At 41.4% G+C, this 25080-nt stretch overlaps 1 protein-coding gene across 2 annotated transcripts in view; it reads right to left on the bottom strand.

Moving 5' to 3' along the window:
• Positions 1–25080, bottom strand: part of USP34 (ubiquitin specific peptidase 34) — a 103768-nt gene that overhangs the window by 52202 nt on the left and 26486 nt on the right. The window contains exons 9-27 of one of the 2 annotated variants that reach the window (XM_083432406.1): positions 22115–22195; positions 21030–21091; positions 19019–19100; positions 18838–18930; positions 17990–18115; positions 17433–17562; positions 15040–15075; positions 13893–14023; positions 12166–12785; positions 11212–11426; positions 9022–9137; positions 8813–8940; positions 7055–7144; positions 5687–5782; positions 2484–2566; positions 1633–1787; positions 1418–1531; positions 351–450; positions 45–204 (exon numbers count right to left, since the gene is read on the bottom strand). In XM_083432406.1, the coding sequence (XP_083288532.1) occupies positions 45–204; positions 351–450; positions 1418–1531; positions 1633–1787; positions 2484–2566; positions 5687–5782; positions 7055–7144; positions 8813–8940; positions 9022–9137; positions 11212–11426; positions 12166–12785; positions 13893–14023; positions 15040–15075; positions 17433–17562; positions 17990–18115; positions 18838–18930; positions 19019–19100; positions 21030–21091; positions 22115–22195 (2618 nt within the window). The remainder of the gene's footprint in view (positions 1–44; positions 205–350; positions 451–1417; positions 1532–1632; positions 1788–2483; positions 2567–5686; positions 5783–7054; positions 7145–8812; positions 8941–9021; positions 9138–11211; positions 11427–12165; positions 12786–13892; positions 14024–15039; positions 15076–17432; positions 17563–17989; positions 18116–18837; positions 18931–19018; positions 19101–21029; positions 21092–22114; positions 22196–25080) is intronic. The other variant, XM_083432407.1, reaches the window with a different exon arrangement.

Raw genomic sequence — 25080 nt, 5'->3', positions numbered from 1 at the left:
AACAGCAACTTTTATTAAATAAAATTACTATGGACATAGTTTACCTTCTCCGAAAAGCTTCTAAATGAGTCTTAAGCATCAGAAGTCCTCGTTCAATAATGGTGAGGCTGGAGTGAGAATCTTGCTCAAGATTACTGGATGCTATCATTAGGCTTTCCATGCACTTGCTAATAAATTCTTGCTCTTTCTCCAGACCTGTTTTACCTAAAATATGATTTACAAGGAAACGTTCCGTAAGCATGATGAAACCTATCTGTCCCCCTAAGAAAAAGGAAGTTGAAGTACGGTATCACTGATACACAACATCGGACTGAGCAATGCACAGTATCTTAAACTGAATTATATCATACCATTAATATAATAGGAGTTAATATACTGTATAGCTGCACGGCTCACATCTCCAGACTGTGCTCTTAAAGCAATACCCCAGAATTGGTCCATACCACACAACTGCAAAAAAGAAGTGAGAAACTGGGTTATTTATTTTATACAAATGACCACCTAATCATTATCATGTCAATGCTGTGCTGTACAATATCATGAATCATCTATGTATTTTTCACAATATAGGCAACCCGTTTTAGGAGTGACCAATATATATGCGATCGCACACAACACTGAACCCGGAAGTGACCTGGAAACTTCATAAAAGACATCACTAAAAGGGTGGAGCAGGCTGTTTCAATTGCATGCAATTTCAGAGACCGCAATCCCCACACAAATTGGGGGTTGCCAGTACCGGTTAACAGAGATGCTTTCTGTCTGTCCCCTTGGCCCAACTTATTGGTGTACTGGTCAGATATGTTTGGAAGTAATGCTAAACTATGTTTTGTGACCTATGAAAGACTCTGGGCTGTTAAAAACTGAAAGTTTCCTCACTGCAGCTTGGAATTATGTCAAAACCCATGCAGAGTGAGGTTAGTTTTAAGTTATGGTTCAACTTCCTTAGCAGCTCCACTTCCCCCTTTTCAGAATCCTTAACAGGACTGAGTAAAAGAAAAATCCCAAATCAACTGGGCAGCTTTCCACCCTGTTTTCATGCAAAGGTCAATAGTAATCATCTAACTTCCCACCCACATTTCAACTCTTTTCATAGGCAAGATACAACTTCAACCAGTTCCATACTAAATGTATACAAACTGCTTTCTTCCAAGGAGAAACAGCATCCTTAGTCCTCAAGAGACATAATTCCCATCTCAGTATCTCTGATAGTTACAACTCCCTTGTCAGATAAGCTGCTGCTTATCATTTACAGAACAGGAAGTCTTAACACAGGAACACAGAAAGGTCAAACTGCATTTGCTAAATCGAACCACTCAGCAAATATTCACTAAGTATATTAAATCTATCTCATGAAGAACTGGTGTTATGTAAAACTTTGAAAGAAGGGAAACAGCGATGTAATACTCTCGCTTACCTCTGAGTTTGAACCGCCATCATATGCACTAGTAGCCAATCGAGCCAAGTTACATAAATGCTGAAACAAGTTTAATCCAGTCATACTAATGGTTTCGGGCTTTAGCTGAGGCATCTAAATAAAATAAAAGCATGTTTTGCTTCCATCAACATCAGTCTTGTTTTCAAAGAGGAAAGTTAATAGGTTTTGTATGTAAGAAGCTATTTCCCTTCTACCTTTTCTAAAAAAAGATGCTTGTAGGTTTCCATTCCCATGGCATGCTGGTCTTTGCTTCGCACTTGATTTAAGAACCAGTGCAGAGCATCGTCATAGCATTCCGAATCTTCTACTAAACAGTGCCATAGTATGTCTACTTGCTCCAGACTCAACCCTAGAGATTCAAAGGAAAATATGACAACATCCTGGTAAAAGACAGCTAATTTCTTTCCCCAAAAGTCCTTCCCACAGTAAACACAGCAAGGCAGCCTAATCCCATTCACGCCTGTCTGCTGGTTTGACCTGTATCACTGACAGAATTGAAACAGCACCGTCAGTCTCTCAAATCACACCAACCCGGAAGAGCCCTAAAAGCGCTAAAGGGCTACACAGCTTGGCTTCTTAAACTTATTAAATGGTAGAACTCTAGAGCGGGAAGGGAACCCAAGGGTCATCTGGCCGAACCGTTTGTTATATAGGGATAACAGCTAAAGAGTCCCTGACAGATGGGCCAGCCAATTAAAACCTCCAATGAAGGAGCGTCCATCACCTTCTGGGTTAGTCCATTCCACTGTCAAAAAGCTCCTACTGTCAGAAAGTTCTTCCTAATTTTACCCATTAGTTTGGGTCTCACACTCTGGGGCAGCAGAAAGCAAGCTTGCTCCATCTTCTATGTTTTAGATATCTGAAGATGGCCACCAGACTCTTAGTATTCATTTTAATTTTAGCTTTAAAGAAAGAAGCCATTTCCTTTCTGTTACCTCCCTTGTTTGTCTGGCTGATGTAACAATGCTATTTCTATTATACCGCACCAGCAAATCAACCTCGTTGTTTAAAAGAAAAAGTATGGGTACATATATTTAGAACTTACTGAAATGATCTGGTGATCCTAGAGTTGAAAAGACACACGTCAAAAACTGAAGGCGCACTTGAACTTCTGCGCTGTGGCTGTACCTATCATGGAAATTATTTGTTATTTCAGTACATCTTTAGTCATCAACAACTGTTTTGCCATTGTCTAAACCCTTTTTCATAACTGGGGTCAAACCACACCAAAAAAGAAATGAACATATGTGTGGTACCCACTCTTCCACCATGCAGCACCAAACCTCCAGATATAAACCTGGCAAGCCAAAGGCCTATATCGCCTAGCAGACTTCTACAAAAACAACAAACCCATATCAACACAAGAAATACAAAACAAACAAGGAGACACCTGAATACCCTGGCTAACACATCATCAGCTACATGCCTTCTTAAATAATCCAGTAGTTAGATCAACAGCCACTAGGCCCTTGACCACCTTCAATAACTTTCTTCTAACAACAACGGGACATGGCAAGGGGATGGTATCCACAATATACCAAACACTGCTCCAAAGCCCCACAAACCCCTTTGACACAATCAAAAAACAATGGGAAGACGACATAGGCTACAAAATCAACCCCACCCAATGGACCAGAATGTGGTCTAAACCTCCCTTTAAATCCGTATCAGCAAAAAGAAAGGAACTCACTCTGAAACTCACTTACAGATGGTACCTAACACCATGGAAATTGGCGCTGATACACCCAGGAGCTTTACCACCCCACCCCCTCTCTTTTCTTCCCAATACTATACTGCATATAACACCAATGTCTCACAACAAATATAACTGATCTGTAGAAAACACAACCTGAAGAAAGAGACAATGCATGTGCTTTGGTAAACAAGGAAAATATTTAAATTTTTTAAATAAAAAACCCCCGTATGTGTGGTATTTGTGCCTAAGTAAGGTCAATTCATTTTGAAGGGTCTGCACTGTAAAGGGACCCCTGACCATTAGGTCCAGTCGCAGACGACTCTGGGGTTGCAGCGCTCATCTTGCTTTACTGGCTGAGGGAGCTGGCATACAGCTTCCGGGTCATGTGGCCAGCATGACTAAGCCACTTCTGGCGAACCAGAGCAGCGCACAGAAACACCGTTTACCTTCCCACCAGAGCAGTACCTATTTATCTACAGTGGTACCTCAGGTTAAGTACTTCCAGAGGTCCGTACTTAACCTGAAACTGTTCTCAACCTGAAGCACCACTTTAGCTAATGGGGCCTCCTGCTGCCGCCACACTGCTGGAACACGATTTCTGTTCTTATCCTGAAGCAAACTCTTAACCTGAAGCACTATTTCTGGGTTAGCGGAGTCTGTAAGCTGAAGCGTATGTAAGCTGAAGCATATGTAACCCAAGGTACGACTGTACTTGCACCTTGACATGCTTTCGAACTGATAGGTGGGCAGAAGCTGGGATCGAGCAACAGAAGCTCACCCCGTCGCGGGGATTCGAACCACTGACCTTCTGATTGGCAAGCCCTAGGCTCTGTGGTTTAGACCACAGCGTCACCCACGTCCACTCTGAGTAAAGCTTAAATCAAATACCACCCAGTTTCAAACATTTTCTTCTACCCCTGCCACGTCATGTACAACATATTCTGGGCGTTCCAATCCCCCCACCTAACGGGTGCTTTTTATTTTATTTCACTGAGGGTTTTTACTTACTGGAAATTGGTATCAATTCAGCAGGGCTGGCTCAACCATTAGGTGGGGTGAGGTGGTGCCCTGCCTGCTCCACTTCCTCCACCACTGGCATCAGTGCTGATTTTAGCCCAAAATCGGTGCTGGCAGTGGTGGGGCATCTCTCCCTAACACAGATCAGGCATTCAGACTTTATAAAAGTTCCTACACAGGTGAAGGAAGTGCTTGCCACCCTCACCCCTCAATCACAAGGGTCACCCAACGAGGACCTCTGCGGGTGAGATGGTATCTGTACTCTTGGTTAATTTAAGATACAAACTGTGTACAGTGGTACCTCGCAAGACGAATGCCTCCCAAGACGAATAACTCGCAGAACGAAAGAGTTTTTCGTTTTCTGAGTTGCTTCGCTAGACGGATTTCCCTATGGGCTTCCTTCGCAAGACGAAAACGTCTTGCGCCTTTTTTTAAAAACCGCCAATGCATTCCTATGGGAAACCGTCAATACACAGTGGTGCTTTGCAAGACGAAAAAATTCACAAGACGAAAAAACTCGCAGAACGAATTAATTTCGTCTTGCAAGGCACCACTGTACAAGCAAATTTAACAGACTCTACCGCTGCAACAATTTTTTAAAATATAATTTTATTTAAGGATACATATTTATTACTTTTTTGGCTTAGCTCATATGGCTTGGGATAGATAACGTTTATTAGGTAAGAAGAAGAGTTCCAAGTCAGAGTGCAACTCATTCAACAAGCCCAAGGAGTCTTTAGCCTCAACTTCTCAAACTAATATGACAAAACAGTTGTAGAACTACAAAAGCAGGGGGATTTTTTGTTGTTCAAAGTAAAGAATTCCCACTTGGCACTCCTAGAATAGCAGGACTCCAAAGCTAGTGAGACAAAACACTCCCTCTAAAACTAATACTTAACAAACATTAAAATTCCACTCCCACGTCATGTCAGCTCAGCTCAACATGGGCCTACTTTGGAACAGATTTTCCCTCAACCTTTTCCAGCTACCATCAGTCTTATGACAACCATCTCCACACCCACAAGTGCACCCTATAAAGCCGCTCTACACATCCATACATCTTTGTACCACCTGACCACAAAAGATGCTCACCCTTAACCCCTGTGCCAAAACAACCCTCCAACACAGACCCATTTTCACTGAGCGCCCAATGTTCAAAGTGAAAGAAAGCTCAGCAAGCATAGATTAATGAAAAGCAAACCATTTTTTCTTTTTTGCTGCTTAATATAGTAAGATGGTTATAGGAATGAGATATAGTCAGACACGCATGGACTTGATGTACTTTCCTTTAGCCAGATGCCATCTCAGATCAGCTCAAAATAGGCCTTGTTATTCACAAGTGATAATGCGGGTCAAAGGAAATACTGATGAATATGAATACACATCAATAAATAAGGTGCAAAAAGGAATTTTGTTTGATCAGGAGCAAATTTTGACCATGTGAAGGTGGATTTTAACAAGGTTCAGATAAATGTTAAAAACATCAAAACCATGAACAGACAAGATACACCCCACCACTCCAACATCATACTTACAATGCATGCTTATGCCGTCCTTCCCTGACAGCTTGAATGTAGTACACCAAATTATCAAAGAAGAGCTTCATCATATTAAGTTCTTTTTCGGCCCACCTGTTTCAATTTAAGAATCATTTGTCATTTCATGTCCATATGTCTTGGGAGGAAACTGCATACAAACGATGCAAACTATCTTTCAAAAAGCTAACTACAGGACATTCCAACGCTCCTCATAAGATTTCTCAGCTCAAAGGTGGCTCAGAAATCTGCAACATGCATGACTTAGTCACAAATAACTGAAAGGCAACTCATCCATTTGCTATAGCCCAGGATATCAGTGGAAGATTATGCACAACATAGTTTATTTTGCCTGTCCTCATCAGAGCTTCCTGCTTCTCAGTCCAGTCTGATCTGAACACTTTTAGTATTTAAAAAGGATTAGCAGATTTAATATAAAGGAAGAATGTCCCAGATTGGGGAATGACAAGTCCAGCATCATATCTGGCCATCTTGAGTAACATTCTGGAATTAATTGTATAGATCACAAGGCACTCCATATCAAAGAAATAGTAATAAACGTAAGATAATAATTACATTTGAAATCAGCTTTAATCTTTATTATTATAATTGCTTTGGAACATACTATCATGATTTAATTTAAAACAGGAATTGTGAATGAAATTTAGCAGCAGATATTGTGAACCTGCCCCTTTAAATATTTGTCAAATGCAATAAAAAAATTTGTAAAACAACTTTTAATAATGCAACAAATTTAGCCAAGTAGAAACTTGCTCCTATTACTGCAGGCAACATAAGGTGCTCCTAACAAACCGTTTATGTCAGCATATGACATATGCTAAGGTCTTAAGGTGCCTTCTGACATTACCTTCGTGATATGGGGAAGTGCTGTAACAGAGTTCTTTCGTGTAGTGCAAAAATAACGTCAGAAGACCCAATTCATGTGGGAGAAATCCATTATACAAGTCTTCTCCATGCAAAGTTATTGGGCTGAGCTTCTACAATTAACTTTGTAATGTGTGAAGGGGCTACGCAGCACTGACTCCATACTATGAGGATCAGGAGAGCCACTGTCAATCTATGGAGATTAGAGTCGGAAATGGGTGGCCTCTCTTTTGGGAGGGGGAGGGGGCGGGAGAGAATCAAAACAGACCAAGATTCCATTTAACACCAAATAGGAAGGGATGGGCTTGGGCAAGGAAATGTTAAAACTATGAACTGCCCTGAAATTTCAGGGAAGGGTGGGGTTAATAATCTATGCTCTGCATTTGACAAACTAAAGGAAGCTAGGGAGGAGCCGGTATCAGACTAGGAATCCCTCAATGATCAACCACCCTCTTCTGTACTGAAAGGACATGTTGTACTTACATGGTTATCCAGTGTGTGTCATAACTGCTTCCAAATTGTTGAAAGGTACCAAATAATTTTGGGAGAAGACGGAGAGAAACTACCACTGATCTGAGGAGATAGATAAATGGTGACTAGGTACAGAGGAACATCACAGGATAAATGTTCTCCGAGATTTATAGCCCTTAAATTAAAATGTATCATGTAGCCACATTTAGAGAAAAAGATGCCTTTGTATGGGAGGAAAGGAAGAAGCAATCTGTAACTTTGGAACTGCCGTTCTAAATTAATAAAGAACTATGAATGAGGCGGACGTTATTCATAAGTGAAAGTACAGAGACCTGGTGTGGGTGAAGATTTGAATTGGGAGGGCTCTTTCAATTGGGGACACACCAAAAAGGGTTAATTACTTCCCTTTCTATCCCAACCTTTCTTCCTTTTTGCAACCTTTAGCTTAAAGGCAAAGGTAAAGGGACCCCTGACCGTTGGGTCCAGTTGCGGACGACTCTGGGGTTGCGGCGTTCATCTCACTTTATTGGCCAAGGGAGCTGGCGTACAGCTTCCGGGTCATGTGGCCAGCATGACTAAGCCGCTTCTGGCAAACCAGAGCAGCGCACGGAAACGCCGTTTACCCTCCTGCTGGAGCTGTACCTATTTATCAACTTGCACTTTGACGTGCTTTTGAACTGCTAGGTTGGCAGAAGCAGGGACCGAGCAACGGGAGCTCACCCTGTTGCGGGGGTTCGAACCGCCGACCTTCTGATTGGCAAGCCCTAGGCTCTGTGGTTTAGACCACAGCACCACCCGTGTCCCTCAAACCTTTAGCTTACACAGCCCTATTCTTGTTCCCCTTCTCAAAGCAACATCTTCCTTGATGCTGAGTGTTTTGGGGAGATGGGAGAGTAAATCTGTGATTTCTACATTTTGATTTGTAGTTTGTCTTAAGCAAGCTTATCTGCTTGTCAAGAGGAGACTTATACTCCGTCTGGGACAAGCCTTATAGAGGTTTGATTTTTCTTAGGATTTTATTTAATTCTATTTTTACTTTTCCCCTAATCTCCATGGATTCCAATGGGAACAAGCAGGCCTCACTGCAGGAAGTCTGGAAGATATGGACCTTTTGACGGCATTCTCATGTCTTTTGCTCAAGTTAGCTGGACTGGAGCAAGTTGTGAGACGACAGTGTTCATCTGAACTCCAGCCTGCCACTTTGCTGTTGCTAACTGGGAGGTGCGGCAGAACCAATCCCAAGCTCCTGTCAGTGCATTTCCACTGCGCTGACCTCATCCCACCACAGTAAGCAGGCACAGATGTGATGGATGGATGATCAGGTGACTACCACCACCCTATGTGGTCCACGACAGAGGGTGGGAGTTAGAACTGCTTTCATATGTATTTTCTTCACTTGCAGTTTCTTGTTATAAGCAGTTAATAATGCAAATATATTTATCTGCTAGCTTCACGATAACTGTTTCATCTACTATAATCCCCTTTTAATATAACTTAGTATATTTTAGATCGTGCTTTTGTTGTTTCAAATGAAAGTTTACAATTTTTACCATTTGTCAGTTATTTTAAATCAAGTTTAAATTCACTTTCTTTTTGGTGTGGTTCTGGCTCTTTGGTCACTATCCATATGCTCATAGCAGCAAATTAATATAGACTGAACTGAGGATCCATTTTTCAAATATGATTTCAGATTAAGCAGCTTTTAGAGATTTGACGGACAAAGAAACAGATCGGTAGTAAGACACTGATGTGCTACTCAAGCTCATTTACCTGTTATTTGCTAAATTTTCTAGGCAGCCTTCAATGAACCTCATTCGAATCTGTCTATCAGTAAACCAACATACTAACGAACACAGAAGCTTCTCTGCTTCATTTATTAAACCTTCAGATAGATGAATCTAGAGCAAGTAAGAGAAAAGTTATTGACAATTATTATTACATTTTCTCTGTCAAATATTCTTGTGTGATATTTAACTTACTGCATCTTCATCCTGGACCAGATCCCACAAAAGGGTATTTCCCTTCTTACAAACATTATCCAAGTTAATATCTGTCACTGCGTTGCTGTTGTACTGGTGTTTATGAACTGCTGGCCCTGAGCAAAAGACAGGTGTTATTAAAAATATGGAATGTGTATCCTGATTTGAATGGACTTTGTCCATCAACAGCTGTTAATAACGGCTAAAGACACAAACCTACAAATGGTTGGAACAAATACACTTGGGAAAAATAAGCCAGGGGAGGATACAGGGAGACCCAATACACATACATGCAAAGTCAATATTATTTATTAGAATACAGTGAGGAAGCAGCAGATTCCTCAACCCTTTAAAATAAAGGTGTTTCGTCATGTATTACCATCCACTATGGTGTGAAAGCCATACGAAAGTTAGCATTCAAACTCAAATTTTCATTGAAAAGCATCACAATTGCAAATGTCTGTGTTTGCTTGTAAAGTTATTTAATTAGGATGTGAAACTGCTTCACAAGTAAAAACCTGTTGCAAAAAAAAGCTATTATGATAATGCAATTAAAGACAACTGTCCCAATTCAGGGTCTGTATTTACTGAGATAAACGAAGAATTGTGTTTGCTGTCTCCCTGTTCACTTCAATAAAGGGAACAGTTCTGCGCATACATCCCTGTGTGCTCTTCAATGAGGCATCTCGGAATTAAGTGTTGCTGCAGGTCAGCGGTACAGAATCTGTTTTGTATTCAGAAGATCTCATGTTCAATTCCTGGAACCTCTACTTGGAGAGGATCCTGTCTGAAACCCTGAACTAGACGGACCAATGAATCTTCCTATGTGCACACAAGACCCAGTGTCCCCATGCCTGTAATCCAGCCCACAATTTCTTATCTATATCTGTGGGACATCACAAGTGTATCTGTAGGTTGAATGCAGCATCCATCATAAATATAGACCTTCTGCAAGATGCAAGACTTACACATGACAGAACACATCTATTTAGCTCAGGATCAGATATCATGTCTACAGCAAATTGGAAGGAAGCGGCACAGGAATCTTTTTACTTGATACAGCCTTGACCTTGAAGGGCAGGTTCTTAATCTTTTTCTATGGGTCTCAACCAGAATAAGCAAACTACTGCAGACCTCTTAACTCAGACAAAGAAATTCAAACTCAAACACAGAAAAACTTCTGATTCTGAAGCCTTAAGCCTGATCCTACCCCCAACCTTTATCAGCTGCCCCCAAGGATTTTGTGCCACAAAAGCTGCAGTGGTGCCGTTTTCTAAGCAGGTATTCAGTTACGCGCATTTTCTTTTACCAAACCTTAATTGTTCTCATGCTATACTCTTGCTCTTGTTGTGTTAAAAAGGGCTCACCTGCCTTTTCCTTTCTAAAAGGTTCTAGAAATGAAATTCCCTTCTTTAAGGGTGTTGCTGAAACAACATAAATGAGTCAAGAAGAATCCACAGAACATTACTGACTGGGGACAATAAGAAAGTTTGCGAATGTAGCAAAATTACTCCATAAGCAGAAGGCTCGCCAAGGATCAGCCAATCTTCCTGCAGGCCCAATGCTGTATTATTTGCCTTTATAAAGCAATCTAGCAACTCACATTCTCTTTTCACTTCTCTCCATTATTCTACTCCTAGGTATGTTGATGACAGCAATAATGGCCAAGGCAGGCTGCCTTTCTTCACTTGCTCTCTCTTTTACCCTCCAAAAATTAATTTTGATACAAATGCTATTTAAGCATCCAGGGGAATGGATCAGAGTTGCCACTTTTTAGTGCTCCTGCTCCTGTGGCCTGGACACACGCCAATGCAACAAGCAAAAGCTTTCCCCAATGTGCGGGAGAGGCTTTACCAGTCAAAGATTCTGTACGTTAGGCTGTTGTTAAAGGAGCAGGGTCAGAAAAAGAGACTGAGAACCTAGACCTCTAGTATCAGGCTTCCTCAACCTAGTGCCCTCTCTATGTTTCGAACCACAATTCCTATCAGCCCCATCTAACATGGCCCATGAGAGGGCAGGAAGGTGAAAGCTGTATTTGCTCATGATTTTATTTAAACAACTAGAAAGGTCACTAATTCCTATCAGCTTATCTCTACCACAGGCATGGTACTTGGGTTCTGCTTAGTTTCCTTTTAAGTAGCTAGACCACTGAAACGAAATGCGGCTGCTCTTTCCTTTGCTACATCTTACCTTGGCTGAGATGCTCATGATAAATGGAAGCAAGATTTGGAAGGTGCTGCTGAAGATGAGATGTCAGTTCGGCATGCGAGTTAATCTGCACCAGTTCTTCTTCGCAACCAGATTCCTCACCATCAAAATCTGCCATATTTTTTTCCGATTTTGCACTGACTTGGGAACTGCTACAACTGACATCATCAGCACTTAACATGTCATCGACCATGTGTCTGTAAGATACAGGCAAGAGTAAGTCAGTTTATTGCTTTCAGACCCAGTAGACTACGGAAAAGCAGGACTTGCATGTATGCAAAGAGAAAATATCATCACTGAATATAATTCTGAATATAAACCCTTCACCTTACAGTTTAAACAATAAAAACAATTTAATAAGTATGCAGTTACAAAAAGCGCTACCACAAAAAATAGGGTGGTTCCTGAAAATAAACATCTCAGGTGAGCAGCATTCAGAGAAAACAATATAATGAAGTTGCCAAGCAAACCTCTGTGGGGAGTTACACAACTTACGGGCTGCCACAGAGAATGCCTTATTGCGGGCTCCACCACCCTGAGCTTCTGAAGGCAGCGAAATTACTAAGGCGGCGCTCTGATTATCTTAACAGCCAAGAGGGTATGTAGGGAAGGAGCCGGTCTTAATATTAAAATGTATCTGCTCAGCTTCAGTTACATTCTTTTAAATGGTTGGTAACTAGGACTGCATGCATTCTGCTTGACTGTACACAAATGGCAGAATGCTTTAGCTAGTGCAGCCTGGTCAAAATTTGGGGGAAAGGTGGGAGAGTTCTTAATGGGACTTTGTGCAATTGGTCAAGGAAACTTCAGGTCCCAATTCAGCTCCTTGCACCTCTTTCCAAGATAACTAAATTTAGCAGGGATGATGCAAGGCAAGCAATAGGCAGGCAAATGTGATTATGTTCCAGAATGTGTGTGTGTATACAAGTAACTTACCCTTCATGATGGTGGTGATGATGGTGGTGGTGGTGCTGGTGGTGGTGCTGTGGCCCAATAAACTGCCGGCAGTTAAATAACTCATTTCCAATGGCTTCCCCAAGGAAGTCCCCGGTATGCGTTATACAAGAATCTTGAGAGCCTTGGGATATATGAGCTGTGCCGATTTCCCCGGCCATGTCGTGCTCTGTGTCCTCCCCGTGTGAACAGGGATCAAGCATTCTAATTCTATTATCCACCGCGGGCACGGAGTCAGTATTAAAAACATGGTCATTTCCAGTTCCGTTGCTGACCCCGCCCCTCTCCGCTGCTCCCTGGGAGTCTCCCAAGCAAATGCCTGATTGGGATTCCATTTTCCGGCTCCGCAGCTCTGCATTCCGGCCATTTTTCTGGGAACTGTGACCTCTGTCCTCATCCTCCTCTTCATCTTCCTTGAGAGCTTCGATGTCGGCAATGTCTTCCGACTGCACCTCGCTGCCTGGGCTCCCCGCAGATTGACTCGCATGGCTGGAGTTGGCCTCGTTGCTGGATCCATCGCTGTGCCCGCTACTGCTACCTGGCCCACTGCTGCCATCTTCGCCGCTGTTTGCCGTCTCATCAGAACTCCCCTGCATCGACTCCTTTAATTTTTGAATTTATTTTTTTTAAGGATACAAAATCATCAAGCATTTATTTTCTAAAATTACTAATCTGCACCTCCAATGTCAACAGGTATTCCCAGGGTAGCTAACAACAACCCATTATGCTGAGGAGGGGACATATGATATCTATCTCTTTCTGATAAAAGGTAAAGGTAAAGGGACCCCTGACCATTAGGTCCAGTCGTGACCGACTCTGGGGTTGCGGCGCTCATCTCGCTTCATTGGCAAAGGGAGCCGATGTACAGCTCCCAGGTCATGTGGCCAGCATGACTAAGCCGCTTCTGGCGAACCAGAGCAGCGCATGGAAACGCTGTTTACCTTCCCACCAGAGTGGTACCTATTTATCTGCTTGCACTTTGACGTGCTTTCGAACTGCTAGGTGGGCAGGAGCAAGGACCGAACAACGGGAGCTCACCCCGTCGTGGGGATTCGAACCGCCGACCTTCTGATCGGCAAGTCCTAGGCTCAGTGGTTTAACCCACAGCGCCACCCACGTCCCATATCTATTTCTGATAGCCATCTTCAAATATTTCAAGGGCTGTCACATAGGAGATGAAGCAAGTTGTTTTTTCCTGCTCCGGAAGGTAGGACTTGAACCAATGGCTTCAAACTCCAAAAGAGGAGATTTTTGACTCAACATCAGTAAGAACTCTCTAGATGATAAAAGCTGTTTGACAGTGGAAGAGACTCCCTCAGAAGGTGAGCTTCCCGCGTTGTAGGGGGTTGGACTAAATGACCCTAGGGGACAATCTGGATGGAGGGGACATGCTGGCAGTGGGTGGGGACCCACCAAAGGTAAGGTGGTGAAAGATATCAAGTGACAGTATTAATGCACAGACACGACTGATGCTTCAGCAAACTGTACTTCTTCCATTAGCAGCTCTTCAAAAAGTCATTATTGTTCTAAAAACATCAGAGAGGATTGGCCAGTGGAGTCAAGAAAGACAAAGAGGGAGAACCACCATGGTACTTCTTTTCTAAATGAAGGGTGGAATACCAGGTACCTTATTAACAACCACCACAAGCACATTTCAATACTGACAGATTCTTTGATAACCATCAGAGAAAAACAGTTATTTCTTTTACCTCTGTATCTGAAAGCCGCTGCTGGACATGTTTATTTCTGCTGATCAGCTGCTCCTCCATTTCAATATCACTCCCTCCACTCTGGTGAGTATCACTGTTGTCACTGCTTTGAGGACTTGCTGCAGGTGACCCTATTGTACAAAGAGCTTTTCAAGTTACTCCATGTAATGGAAAAGCAAATGCTTTAAATCAGTGTTTCCCAGTCAGGAGTCCGCCCGCGTAACCCACTGAGAGGACAGGGAGTTGACTTTTGAAAGACACGGGGTCTATGGTACTTAGCTAATTGGGACCACTGCTTTAAATAATTTTAACGCAGGATTGAGATGCTTGCTCAAACTCTCCTGTCAACACCAAAATAAATTAAAATAAGGGGCTGCTCTTGCTACAGACTGGCTTTGCCTTTCTGCACCCAACTTTATTCTCCTGACTTGGCTGAAGCCACATCTGACACCGAGTTAACTGTCATCTCACTGCTGTGAAATGACTATGAACTCTTGAGATGGGAGAAAAAATAATATTCTAAATACATTTAATTCTCACAATTATCATCAGGTTTTTTTAATTGATTTATTGCAATTTTATCTCACCTTTCTCCAAGGAGCTTAACGTAATATCTTTTTTCAGCTGATGGGGGGAGCAATATTCAGTGAACTCTCCCACAGCCCACCCTCCGTCTCCTAAATCTGCAATGGATGGTTCCCCCAACCCTCCAGGGCAGATGGGGGGGGGTGGCGAAACACAAAGTTGGCTGCAGATAGGACAGGGAATCATTGCAAAAGTGCTTCCCTCTCTGTTCTGTAGACTGAAGTTTTACCATCAGATGTGCAATACCACTGGAATCAACCCAAAGTGAGTGACTGTGTATAATTCAAATTGCCATCTGCCACAAAGTATAACTTTCTTTCAGCCTCTGCCAAATAAAACATCTATTAACTACTTCTATGCCAAAGTGCTTTACAATTAAAACTATTAGAATCAAAGAAACACTATAAAACATTCTCAAGCCATTTCAGAAGCTGATAGCACTGAACATGGGGCTGCTGACATCTGGAGAAAACAGGAGGTGATACAAAGGTCCCTTAAACAGAGAATAATCACGACACCCAAATCGTATTTGATTTCAAAGTGCCTTTCTGCAATAACTTACATGGTGAAGGAGCAGCTCTTCGGAGCTCTTCTTCCTCTGAAGAGGAGACAAAAAGGGGAAGAACATTCCAAGTTATGAATAAGGTAACATTCCAAGTTATTGTATGAGTTAACATCATACAATATACAGTCTATAACCGGTGTGGCTAACCCGTGAGCCTCAAGAAGTTGTAGGACTCCAACTCCCACAATGGCCAAATCTCAAGAGTGAATGGAATTGTAGTCCAACAATATCTGGAGTGAACACAGATTAGACATCTATACTAATATAGAAACTCAGCCAGATTGGCTGGGTATAAATAATAAAATTATTATTATAATATAGGTAGTGACTGAAATACCTACTTGTTCTATACAATATGTTCCTATTGTTATTTGGGGTTATTTAAGAGCCTTTTGAAATAATATCATGGTGTTTATTAACTTTCGCTAAAATCAATACAGCCCCTTTCATTAAAAGGAACCGGGTTTTCCTACTTTACACAACTGATATCACAGAAAATGGGGAAAGCCATCTTCCTACATCACTCAAAACAAACTATGGTTACCTGCTTTGGAACAAGCCAGGGTATTAAAACTATGGTTCAAAGTTGGTTTACCAATCTGGATCGTTCCAAGGTTGCTAACCTTAGCTTGATAGTTCAGGCTAAGTAAGAAACTACAGTGGTACCTCGGGTTAAGAACTTAATTCGTTCTGGAGGTCTGTTCTTAACATGAGGTACCACTTTAGCTAATGGGGCCTCCCGCTGCTGCCGCCTCACAATTTCTGTTCTCATCTTGAAGCAAAGTTCTTAACCCGAGGTACTATTTCTGGGTTAGCGGAGTCTGTAACCTGAAGCATATGTAACCCGAGGTACCACTGTATAGTGAATCAGAGGCTTTAAGAAACCAAGAAGTATAATGTGGGTGAGATAGTACTCTTCGCATTTGTGCTCCAGAGCAACTAGTACCGAGGCATTCAGTACTGGAAGGTAGTACAAAGCCATCCTGAATACAGTGGTACCTCAGGTTACATATGTTTCAGGTTAAAGACTTCGCTAACCCAGAAACAGTACCTCGGGTTAAGAACTTTGCTTCAGGTTGAGAACAGAAATTGTGCTCCGGTGGTGCAGCAGCAGCAGGAGGCCCCATTAGCTAAAGTGGTGCTTGAGGTTAAGAACAGTTTCAGGTTAAGAACGGACCTCCGGAACGAATTAGGTACTTGTACCTCTGTGGTCATTATGATTTTGATCACTGTAGCCTTTTCAATTTGATATAATAGTTACAATTATATTTTAACTGGCAGAAAGAACACTCTGCTTCAACTGTCACTTTACCTGGAACTGAAGGAGGTGACAGGACACTATGCCCCAATCCATGGGCCAAAGGAGTAAGAGCTACACCTGTCTATGCAAGCAAATGCACCAGCAAGAGAAGATCAGCCTGGCCCAAAGTGGATATAAAGGCCTGCTTACAGCTTACCAATTCCTTTTGGCCTTGAAGAACTGAGCATCCTCATCTACTACTATCTCCCTCCACGCCCCATCCCTTGTGTGTCTTTTTAGTTTGTAATCCCTGAAGGCAAGGCCTATTGGAATGAGCCACTTTGGGAGACAACAATTTTCTGAAAAGTGGGATCAAAATATATACAGGGCAATATCCATCATTAGTCATACTCAGAATAAAGGTAAAGGTAAAGGTACCCCTGCCCGTATGGGCCAGTCTTGACAGACTCTAGGGTTGTGCGCTCATCTCACTCTAGAGGCCGGGAGCCAGCGCTGTCCGCAGACACTTCCGGGTCACGTGGCCAGCGTGACGAAGCTGCTCCGGCGAACCGGCACCAGTGCAGCACACGGAAACGCCGTTTACCTTCCCGCTATAAAGCGGTACCTATTTATCTACTTGCACTTAAGGGTGCTTTCGAACTGCTAGGTGGGCAGGAGCTGGGACCGAACGACGGGAGCTCACCCCACCGCGGGGATTCGAACCGCGGACCATGCGATCGGCAAGTCCTAGGCGCGGAGGTTTTACCCACAGCGCCATACTCAGAATAGGCCCACCAAAAACAACGAATTTAAATCCATTGACTTCAGCAGGTCTGTTTTGGGTATGACTTCGTTGGACATCACCCACAGTAAATTAATAACTGCACCTGTTTCTATAAGGAAAGAGGCTAACTGTAGAGAAAAATTTCGTTGCCTATAAAGAAAAAACATAATTAATAAGCTTCTTGGATGCCTTTCAAGTGAGTATGTATAGGGCATGAGCAAAAAAAGGGGGGGGGATTACATATAAAAATACCTAAATAATTTGTCTTCAAAATCAAAACCATTAGCAATCTCTTTGTAGTAAGATCAGCAGTAAGATTTCAAGTTGGTAACAATACATTAAACCAAAGAAGAAATAAACACTCACCTTTCTTATTACCCATTGGTAGGTTTGTACTGAGTAATGATGCAAATGAGCTCTGTTTTGATAGCTGAGCCTTAGCTGCTAGTGCATTATTCCACAGTGCTTTAATGAGCATGGATGCCAAATACAAGGTCTGTAAATCAAAGCAGAAACTGTACTCCCAACAGAAAACAGAACTTGTTTCTCATATTCAATACATGACAAAAAAAACACTTCACAAACAAAATGAGCTCTATATAAAACTACGTTGTGTTTTGTACCATAACTGGAAAATCCAAATCTTATACTGTAATAGGGCTAAAAGTAGTCTTCTCTAACAAGAAGCATGGAGGGGGAGAAGAATAATGGAATGGTACAGCTGGAAGTGACAAAAAGGTCATCCAGACCAACCTCTTGCAATGCAGAATCAAAGAATATAAACCATAGTCCATATAAGAAACAAAATACTAGGGCTTTCATCCTGTAACAGCATTCATGTGTAGATTTTTTTTCACTTCAACAGGACACATGCAAGTGAACCAAAGCAGAAAAGAGACTCCTTCAAAATGCTTTGTTTTTACCTGTTCAGTATGTGCACTTGGATGGAGTGTTGAAACTAAATTAAGAAGATGCCTAAGTGGAACAGGATCCAAATTCTTGATCAAGGAGGGAAACAAATCGTGTATATAGCGACTACAATGCTTCAACTTCAAAAAGAAACACAAAGAGAAGAGATAAATTCAGAGAAACTGAAACACATTTTTGTACAATTTCCCCCCCTGATTTCATTATTTCCCTCTTATAAAATGTTCCACGTATGAAAGGTAGTAAAGATAAAACTAGTGTCGTAGTAACAAAAAGGGTGTAAAATGGTAGCTGGATATGCATCTAAGAATTCAGCGTAACTTCATCGCTTTTTTCACGCGTCTTTAATCAAAGGGAACAAAGTCTAAACCAAGATAATTTAGCATTAGGATAAAAAGAGTCAGGAAAATCCGTCTGGACCTTTGTATTTTCATAGTATAGGGGAGAAAGCAGGATATCACTTTTACAAGGAACGGTTAGTATTTGGACATTACACTGGTCTGTAAAATTGTTGCGCAAAGAAGACAAAATCCTTGAATTAAAGGAATATAAAACTGGTGCGATATCATGCTGGCCACACTGCCAGCTAGATAACCATGAGTTTTTTAAAAAAAAATGGCACCAAGAAAGCTGCCCAGGAAGGTAGAGAATCAGAAAGGAGCATTTGAAAATGTTTAGGCCCACCAACTCTGCCGCCTGAGCAGTTTGCTTTGTATGGCACAGCTCTATAAAAAAGTAAGAATAGTTCTGTTCTTTTTAGATAGTTATTTAAGAACAAAATTTAAGCTCCATGAACTTTAGCCAACATATTAGTGGCCTGTTTCTTGCTTAAGTCTAGACATACCTGTGCTGCAGCCCAAATGCAATCTATGTGCTGTGTACTAAGCCGGCCTTCAGCAGCGAGAAAATTAAGAATCACTTGGCACTGCTTAATGATCTGGAGGGGAAACAAGGGAAAAAATATAAAACATTAAAAACATAGCCTCATGGTTAACAAAGAAAATCATACTTCACTTTAAACCTACCTCAATATGCAAATTTGGTCCAAAAATATGTTCTACCACATTGTTGTTGATCAGCCAGTCTGCAAGCTCTTTAGCAATGGACCTAAATAAAATGGGGAAACCATAAGCAAGCAACTTCATGCGCTCATATTATGCTCAGTCTCCTAAATAAAAGGCCATTGTTCTTTCCTTACAGATTTACAACCAAGGATTACTTTCCAAATTCAAGGAATTTTTTTGAACAAAGTGGAAATGGCTGGCATGCGTATAGCTACAAATTCATTTAAACTAAACCTGTAGCGGAAGATAAATAAGGAAAAAAACCACGCTGTTACATTAGAAATGCCTTTCTGGAGGCCAGTGCAAATTAAATAATTAATCCACTGAAATGAAGTAATTTATTTCTAAGCAAACGTGCCCTCCATCAGGCTATTAGCCGATTACTTTTGTGCTTTAATTAATGCCCTCTACATGTGGCTGCTCTTAAGAAACTTCAGAATCTTCATATGGCCCAAAGAGCTGCAACCAGACTGTTGACCAGGGCTGATTATCATACCGGGATTATACAACTCCCTTGGCTAGAACAGCTCTGCTGGCCTCTGGCTCAGTTGCAGGCTATCTGAAAAATCATTATTTTCTCATAGGAACCTGCCCTGGCACTGAGATCTCTGGGGAGTCCCTGATCTCAGGCCCAGCACCCTTAAAGGAATGCTTGATGGGGACATAGGAGGGGGACTTCTCAGTGGCTGCTTTAAGACTTTGGAACTCTCTTCTTAGAGATGTTAGACTGGCTCCCTCCTTGTTGTGCTTCTGCTGACAGGTGAATACCTTTTTATTCCAAAGGCCTTTAGAAACTGATTGGAAAGGACTAATGCTGGGATGTTTTTGTTGTTATCTGTATTTTTAATAGATCTTTTAAATATGTTTTGATTCTATTAGTGTTTAATTACTTTTTAACTATTATCTTTTCTCTGTTTTAAGCTTTTTATCTGTGTTTTTGTAAGCTGCCTTGAGCCCTGGTGTGTGAAAAAGGCTAGATATAAATATTATTATTATTAAATGCTACTGAATTGGGCAAGTCATAAACTACAAAAGATAATGGAAATCTGCTAACGCTGTGCTTCTCTTGCATTTATTAATGTTACCACCGTTCTGACATTTATTATCTTTTTTTTTACATCAACTTTCCCATCTATTTCCAAAAGATAAGTGTATAAGCAAAACAATTTTTCTGCTATACTCCAATTATTGTATGCGTCTCCAATACAGGCCCCTAACTCTGATTCTCTTTCTATAGGGGACAGGTAGCCACAATATTTATCTTTTTATCACTATTAGGTCAATTGTTGGTTGATTCTCAATGAATCACCAGTTTCTTTTATCTCCCCTGGATAGGGCAAACTAGGACCTCCAGCAGCTATTCTCCATGCTACAACCATTTGCCCACAATGTGCAAGCGCCAAGGAAATTTTTCTGGATGTCATGAGAGAGACTTGTCGTTCTATGCCAAGAATAGCAATGAGAGTTAAACTTAGACTAGTGCTGCTATTTTTGATTTATCATTATCTTTCCTCTACTACTGCGACATTTCACAAAACCAGAAGGGGGTAGGCATTAAAGTGGATTTCTCACACATTACTGTGAGACATTGCGTGTTATCTGGGATTAGCTGTCGGCTCTCATCCTAACCTCTGGCGGGCATTTGTTTATTTCACAAAAGCAACAAACCAAAACACAAAGCTGGCAGCTAGAATGGCAACATTTTTCAAGAATGCTAATTTAAGTGGTGGGTGGTGCCCAGCCACTAGAAAGCCAGAAACTCTTTTCCTATGAATTTGCAGCTATGCTCACAGTGGAAAAGTTGGACAGCATCTGCCACATCGCCCAGTCCCACCCAGTGCCTGCAGTTTGGATGCAACGTGAATATCTGGGCTTCTGACACGTCACAAATTGACATGGGGAGGTATAGAAGTGAATGTCCAGTGGTCAGAACGCATGTATTTAAATGAAAGGTACTCAAAAAATTACTTACGTTTCTGTGTCTGAAACCAATGATTCATTATTACACACATCGTTGAAGGTGTGAAGTTGATTCTACAGTTGGAATAAAAAGGGAGAGGAAATAAAGTTTAGCTTTATAAACTCAAAAAGGATTTCATTCGTTTAACTGAAGCATCAATAAAAACTGACTTAATCAGATCTGGATCTTATTTTCCACAAGAGATCGCTAAACTGATGTAAAAGCCTTAAATAGTGACTTGAGATCCCACTTAAGATGACCCTGGCAAAACGAAGGGCCAATTTTAGTTACATTTGTCAAAAGCTGCCAATGAGAAACAGACAAATGCTTTGTCATAACTGAAGTTGCAGTGGGAGATGCTCAGGAGGCTACCAACTTCCAAATTAAGAAAGGATTGTACCTTTCCTGCGATACAAGCAAGGACTCTGTCATCCTGCAAAACCTCAACTACTTGAATTGGGAGTTTGGAGTGGGAGTAAGAGCAGGGTCCCATTTCAAAAAATCTTCCCTTGATTCAGCTACAATCTCTACTGGCCTGATGAAGAACTCTGAGAAACTTGAAAGCTTGAAAACGTTATTAGTCAGACTACTGGTCTCTCTAATTCAGTGTTGTCTACACTGACTTGCAGCAGCTCCCCATGCTTTCAGGTCAGGCTCTTTCCCAGCCCTCCTAGAGATTGCCAGGGATCAAACCTCTACCACTGATGCTGGGGAAACCCAGTCAGATGGGCAGGGTATAAATTATTATTATGCTCAACCGCTGAGCTATGACTCTTCTCTACCACTGAGCAAGGTGCTTCTCATGAAGACCATTTCCTCCTAATGGAATTCATAGTTCCCTCCACTTATTACTATCTAACAAACGAATGCTCAGCACAGGTAAGGAGGTTATAAGGATGCCTCAAAGACAGGCTGTCTTCCTAGAAAGCACATGTCAACAAAGCCAGTTCAGCTCTATTTTACATGAGTGTTCATAGTACTGCAGCTGTGTTCTGTTACAAACAGCAATCAAAAGCCCTCGGACATACAGAATAAACCATGTGTTCTTCCAAAGAAATTACAGCAGACCACATGGCCATTTCATTCACGTTACTCACTGAACAGCCTTGTTTGGCATCTGTTCCTTCTTTCCTCCCCACCTCCTCCCTCAAGCAAGAGTACACAAGGTGCAGTGCTTCCTAGGAAGGAACAAGACTTTTTAATCCTCTCTTTCACCATCCACGATGTCACTCTTCGCTGCTCTTTTCACCCCTTTTTAAAACTTGATTGGCCCTGAGCAAAGGAAAAAAATGAGCACAGCCAGATTTTACATCCACCTCCTCCCTCATCAATTTTTTGGGTGATGCCTGGACGACAGATTTAATTACGTGACCAAAGGACCATTAGTTTGTGCTTTAAAGACACATTAACTGGCCCATCGTAAAGGAAAACAAACATTCAAAATGCGATTATTTGCCTCGTATCCTGTAGTGTGAGTACAGTGGAGAATGATCTGGAAACTGCAAAGTGTTTTTCTTTTTTAAAAAATGGTTCTGATATTAATTTGTCTGAAATGACCTCCTGGAATCTGCAATGTACCAACTGAGAGGAATCACATACAGAGCCAACTGCTTACGGACAGTGAATGTTTTAGCTTACTGTAATAACGTTCCACCTGTGGCCTCGTAAGCTTCAGAAATATGAACATTATTGAAGTTTGATGCCAGCCTTCAAATATTCCCTATTTAATTTCAGAACCGCATTCTTTGAATATTTTGCTCTTGACCTAGTTTTCAAATGGAAGAATTCACCATGCAACAAGGATGGCGTTCTGTGAACAAACATTATTACACGGAGAGTTCCTGTGGCATTTAGAAAGAGCTACTGTATAAAGCATGTGCCCACAGCTGACCTTGCTAAAGGCAACGTGGGTTACAAATGCTGATCTCCGTTTCCATACATAGTCTGGAAAGATATATCAAATTATTGTGTTCCAAAATAGTAATTCTGGACATCTAGGTACTAGTCTGGAAATAAGGGAGTGCATCCAAATTCCATGCCTCTCCAGGTGAAAGACAAGAGTGCTCTAATTTGCCATCTGATCTGCTTCTGTACTGGCTGTACAGTATTTGCTAGTGTCTATTTATGGCACCGTCTGCTTTGAGCATTTTGGCATCTCCCAAATTGTTGGAAAAAATGATTGGATCCTTACAGGAAGCTAAACCTGTAACGGCTGCTTGTAAATGCTTAATGGATCTTTATAAGATAGACGTTAAGGAACTCAGACGTATCAAATAGGGAATTAGAATGTTATTATGCAGCCTAAACAGTGGGAATTTGCTTTAGAATCTGTAATGAAATATTTAGACTTGAAATTTATTCAGCAAAAATCAATATTTCAAGGATATTGTACAATGTTTGTATAGGAAGGCACTGTCCAACACAGATAGATGCTGGAAGTGTTACAATACAAACAGATACATTGAGGGATATGACATGGGATTCTCCAGTGATATACTCTTTTTTGCCTGAAGTTGTTATCCACATCAGTTTGTATTGGTAAAATCATTTACAGGTGCTCATGTATTTTAAAATTATATTCCTGTAATATGGGGATTAACGGCAGGACAAGCAAGTGGATTTTGTGAGCCCTTATGGTTATACTTTGAGGCTAAAAAGACAAATACCTTCTATTACCAAATGGTCTGAGGCTACACAGCCCTGGCTACATTTGCACATATTTCATACAGGTGCCAATTTTGTGTGGATATCTATTTGGACATTTGGAGGGCTTATATTAACTTATTTGTGTCTAGGATATCTCAGCTGGTAGAGCATAACACTCTTACTTTAAGAGTCATGGGTTCAAGTCTCATGCTGGGCAAAAAGATTCCTGCATTGCAGGGGGTTGGACTAGATGACCCTCGTGGCCCTTTCACCCCTTCCAACTTTACAATTCTATGCATTGTTACTTTAGCTGTAATGTGAACTGATTATGGTTTTTTTCTGTTACAATTAGTATTATTCTTATATTATTTCCTTTAAAAAAAAATTCCTTCTTTACTTTACCTTAATTTTTTATTTGCAAATTTAACAACAACAACAGTTAAAAAGAAAAGCAAGTAAAAAAATGTGCAGGCTAGTAACTTCAAGGAGCTTTGGCAACAAGACCGCTGTAAACAAAATGTCAGTGATGAATGAATCTGATATTAGAGACATTTTGCTCTAGTGCAGGCTTCCTCAACCTTGGCCCTCCAGATGTTTTTGAGACTACAATTCCCAGCATTCCTTACCACTGGTCCTGCTAGCTAGGGATCATGGGAGTTGTAGGCCAAAAACACCTGGAAGGCAGAGGTTGAGGAAGCCTGCCCTAGTGCACACTATACTCTGTATGACTTTAAATGCTTTTGCTTATGGTCTGCTTGAACTAATGCAATGCAATGCAGGGCTGACCGTGCTACTGCAGTTTCTTCCCTGTGAAGACATGTCATAAACCACTGTGCCAGTTATGACAGCCTGACATACTCTGGCCATCCATGAGTTTTGTCAAAGAAGCTGAAAAAGACATTGCTCCTCTATGACACAGTTAAAAATAAACAGGGCTGTTTTGAAATGCAGTAAGTCAAGCCGCACATCTGAATTTCTGCTGTGCTCGCAAAATGCAACCATATCAAGATTCTTAGCATTTTATAGCCTAGCTTCGCAAATTAAAAACCTGACACACAATCCCCCAAGAGACACAATCCCCCAAGAGACACCCACTGAAATGAATCGCTTAAGTATGCACTTTCATTCACTTTATTTGGGTGTGCTCAAGGTGTGTTTGGATGCTAGCACTAATCCTTGCACTTGCACTAATCCTTGCGCTAACATGACTTGTGTATCACCCAATGTCTGTGGTACTCTACCTCCGCCCCCACTCCCAACAGCAGATATCATTTTTTTAGAACTGCTTACAAGGGCCTTGAATGTTACAAAGGTAGGCTTGGTCTACACTTGTTGCAAACAAGGTGCTAAGAAGCCTTAGGTGGTAAAGCCATCTATATGATTTCAGTCTACAGGTAGCGAAACCAATTTTAAGTGT

Source organism: Podarcis tiliguerta (genome assembly GCF_965153285.1).
Source record: "Podarcis tiliguerta genome assembly, chromosome: 3".
In the NCBI taxonomy this organism is placed as follows: Eukaryota; Metazoa; Chordata; class Lepidosauria; order Squamata; family Lacertidae; genus Podarcis; species Podarcis tiliguerta.
The sequence above is the reverse complement of the archived record's forward strand: the minus strand, read 5'-3'. Positions and strand labels throughout refer to the sequence as shown.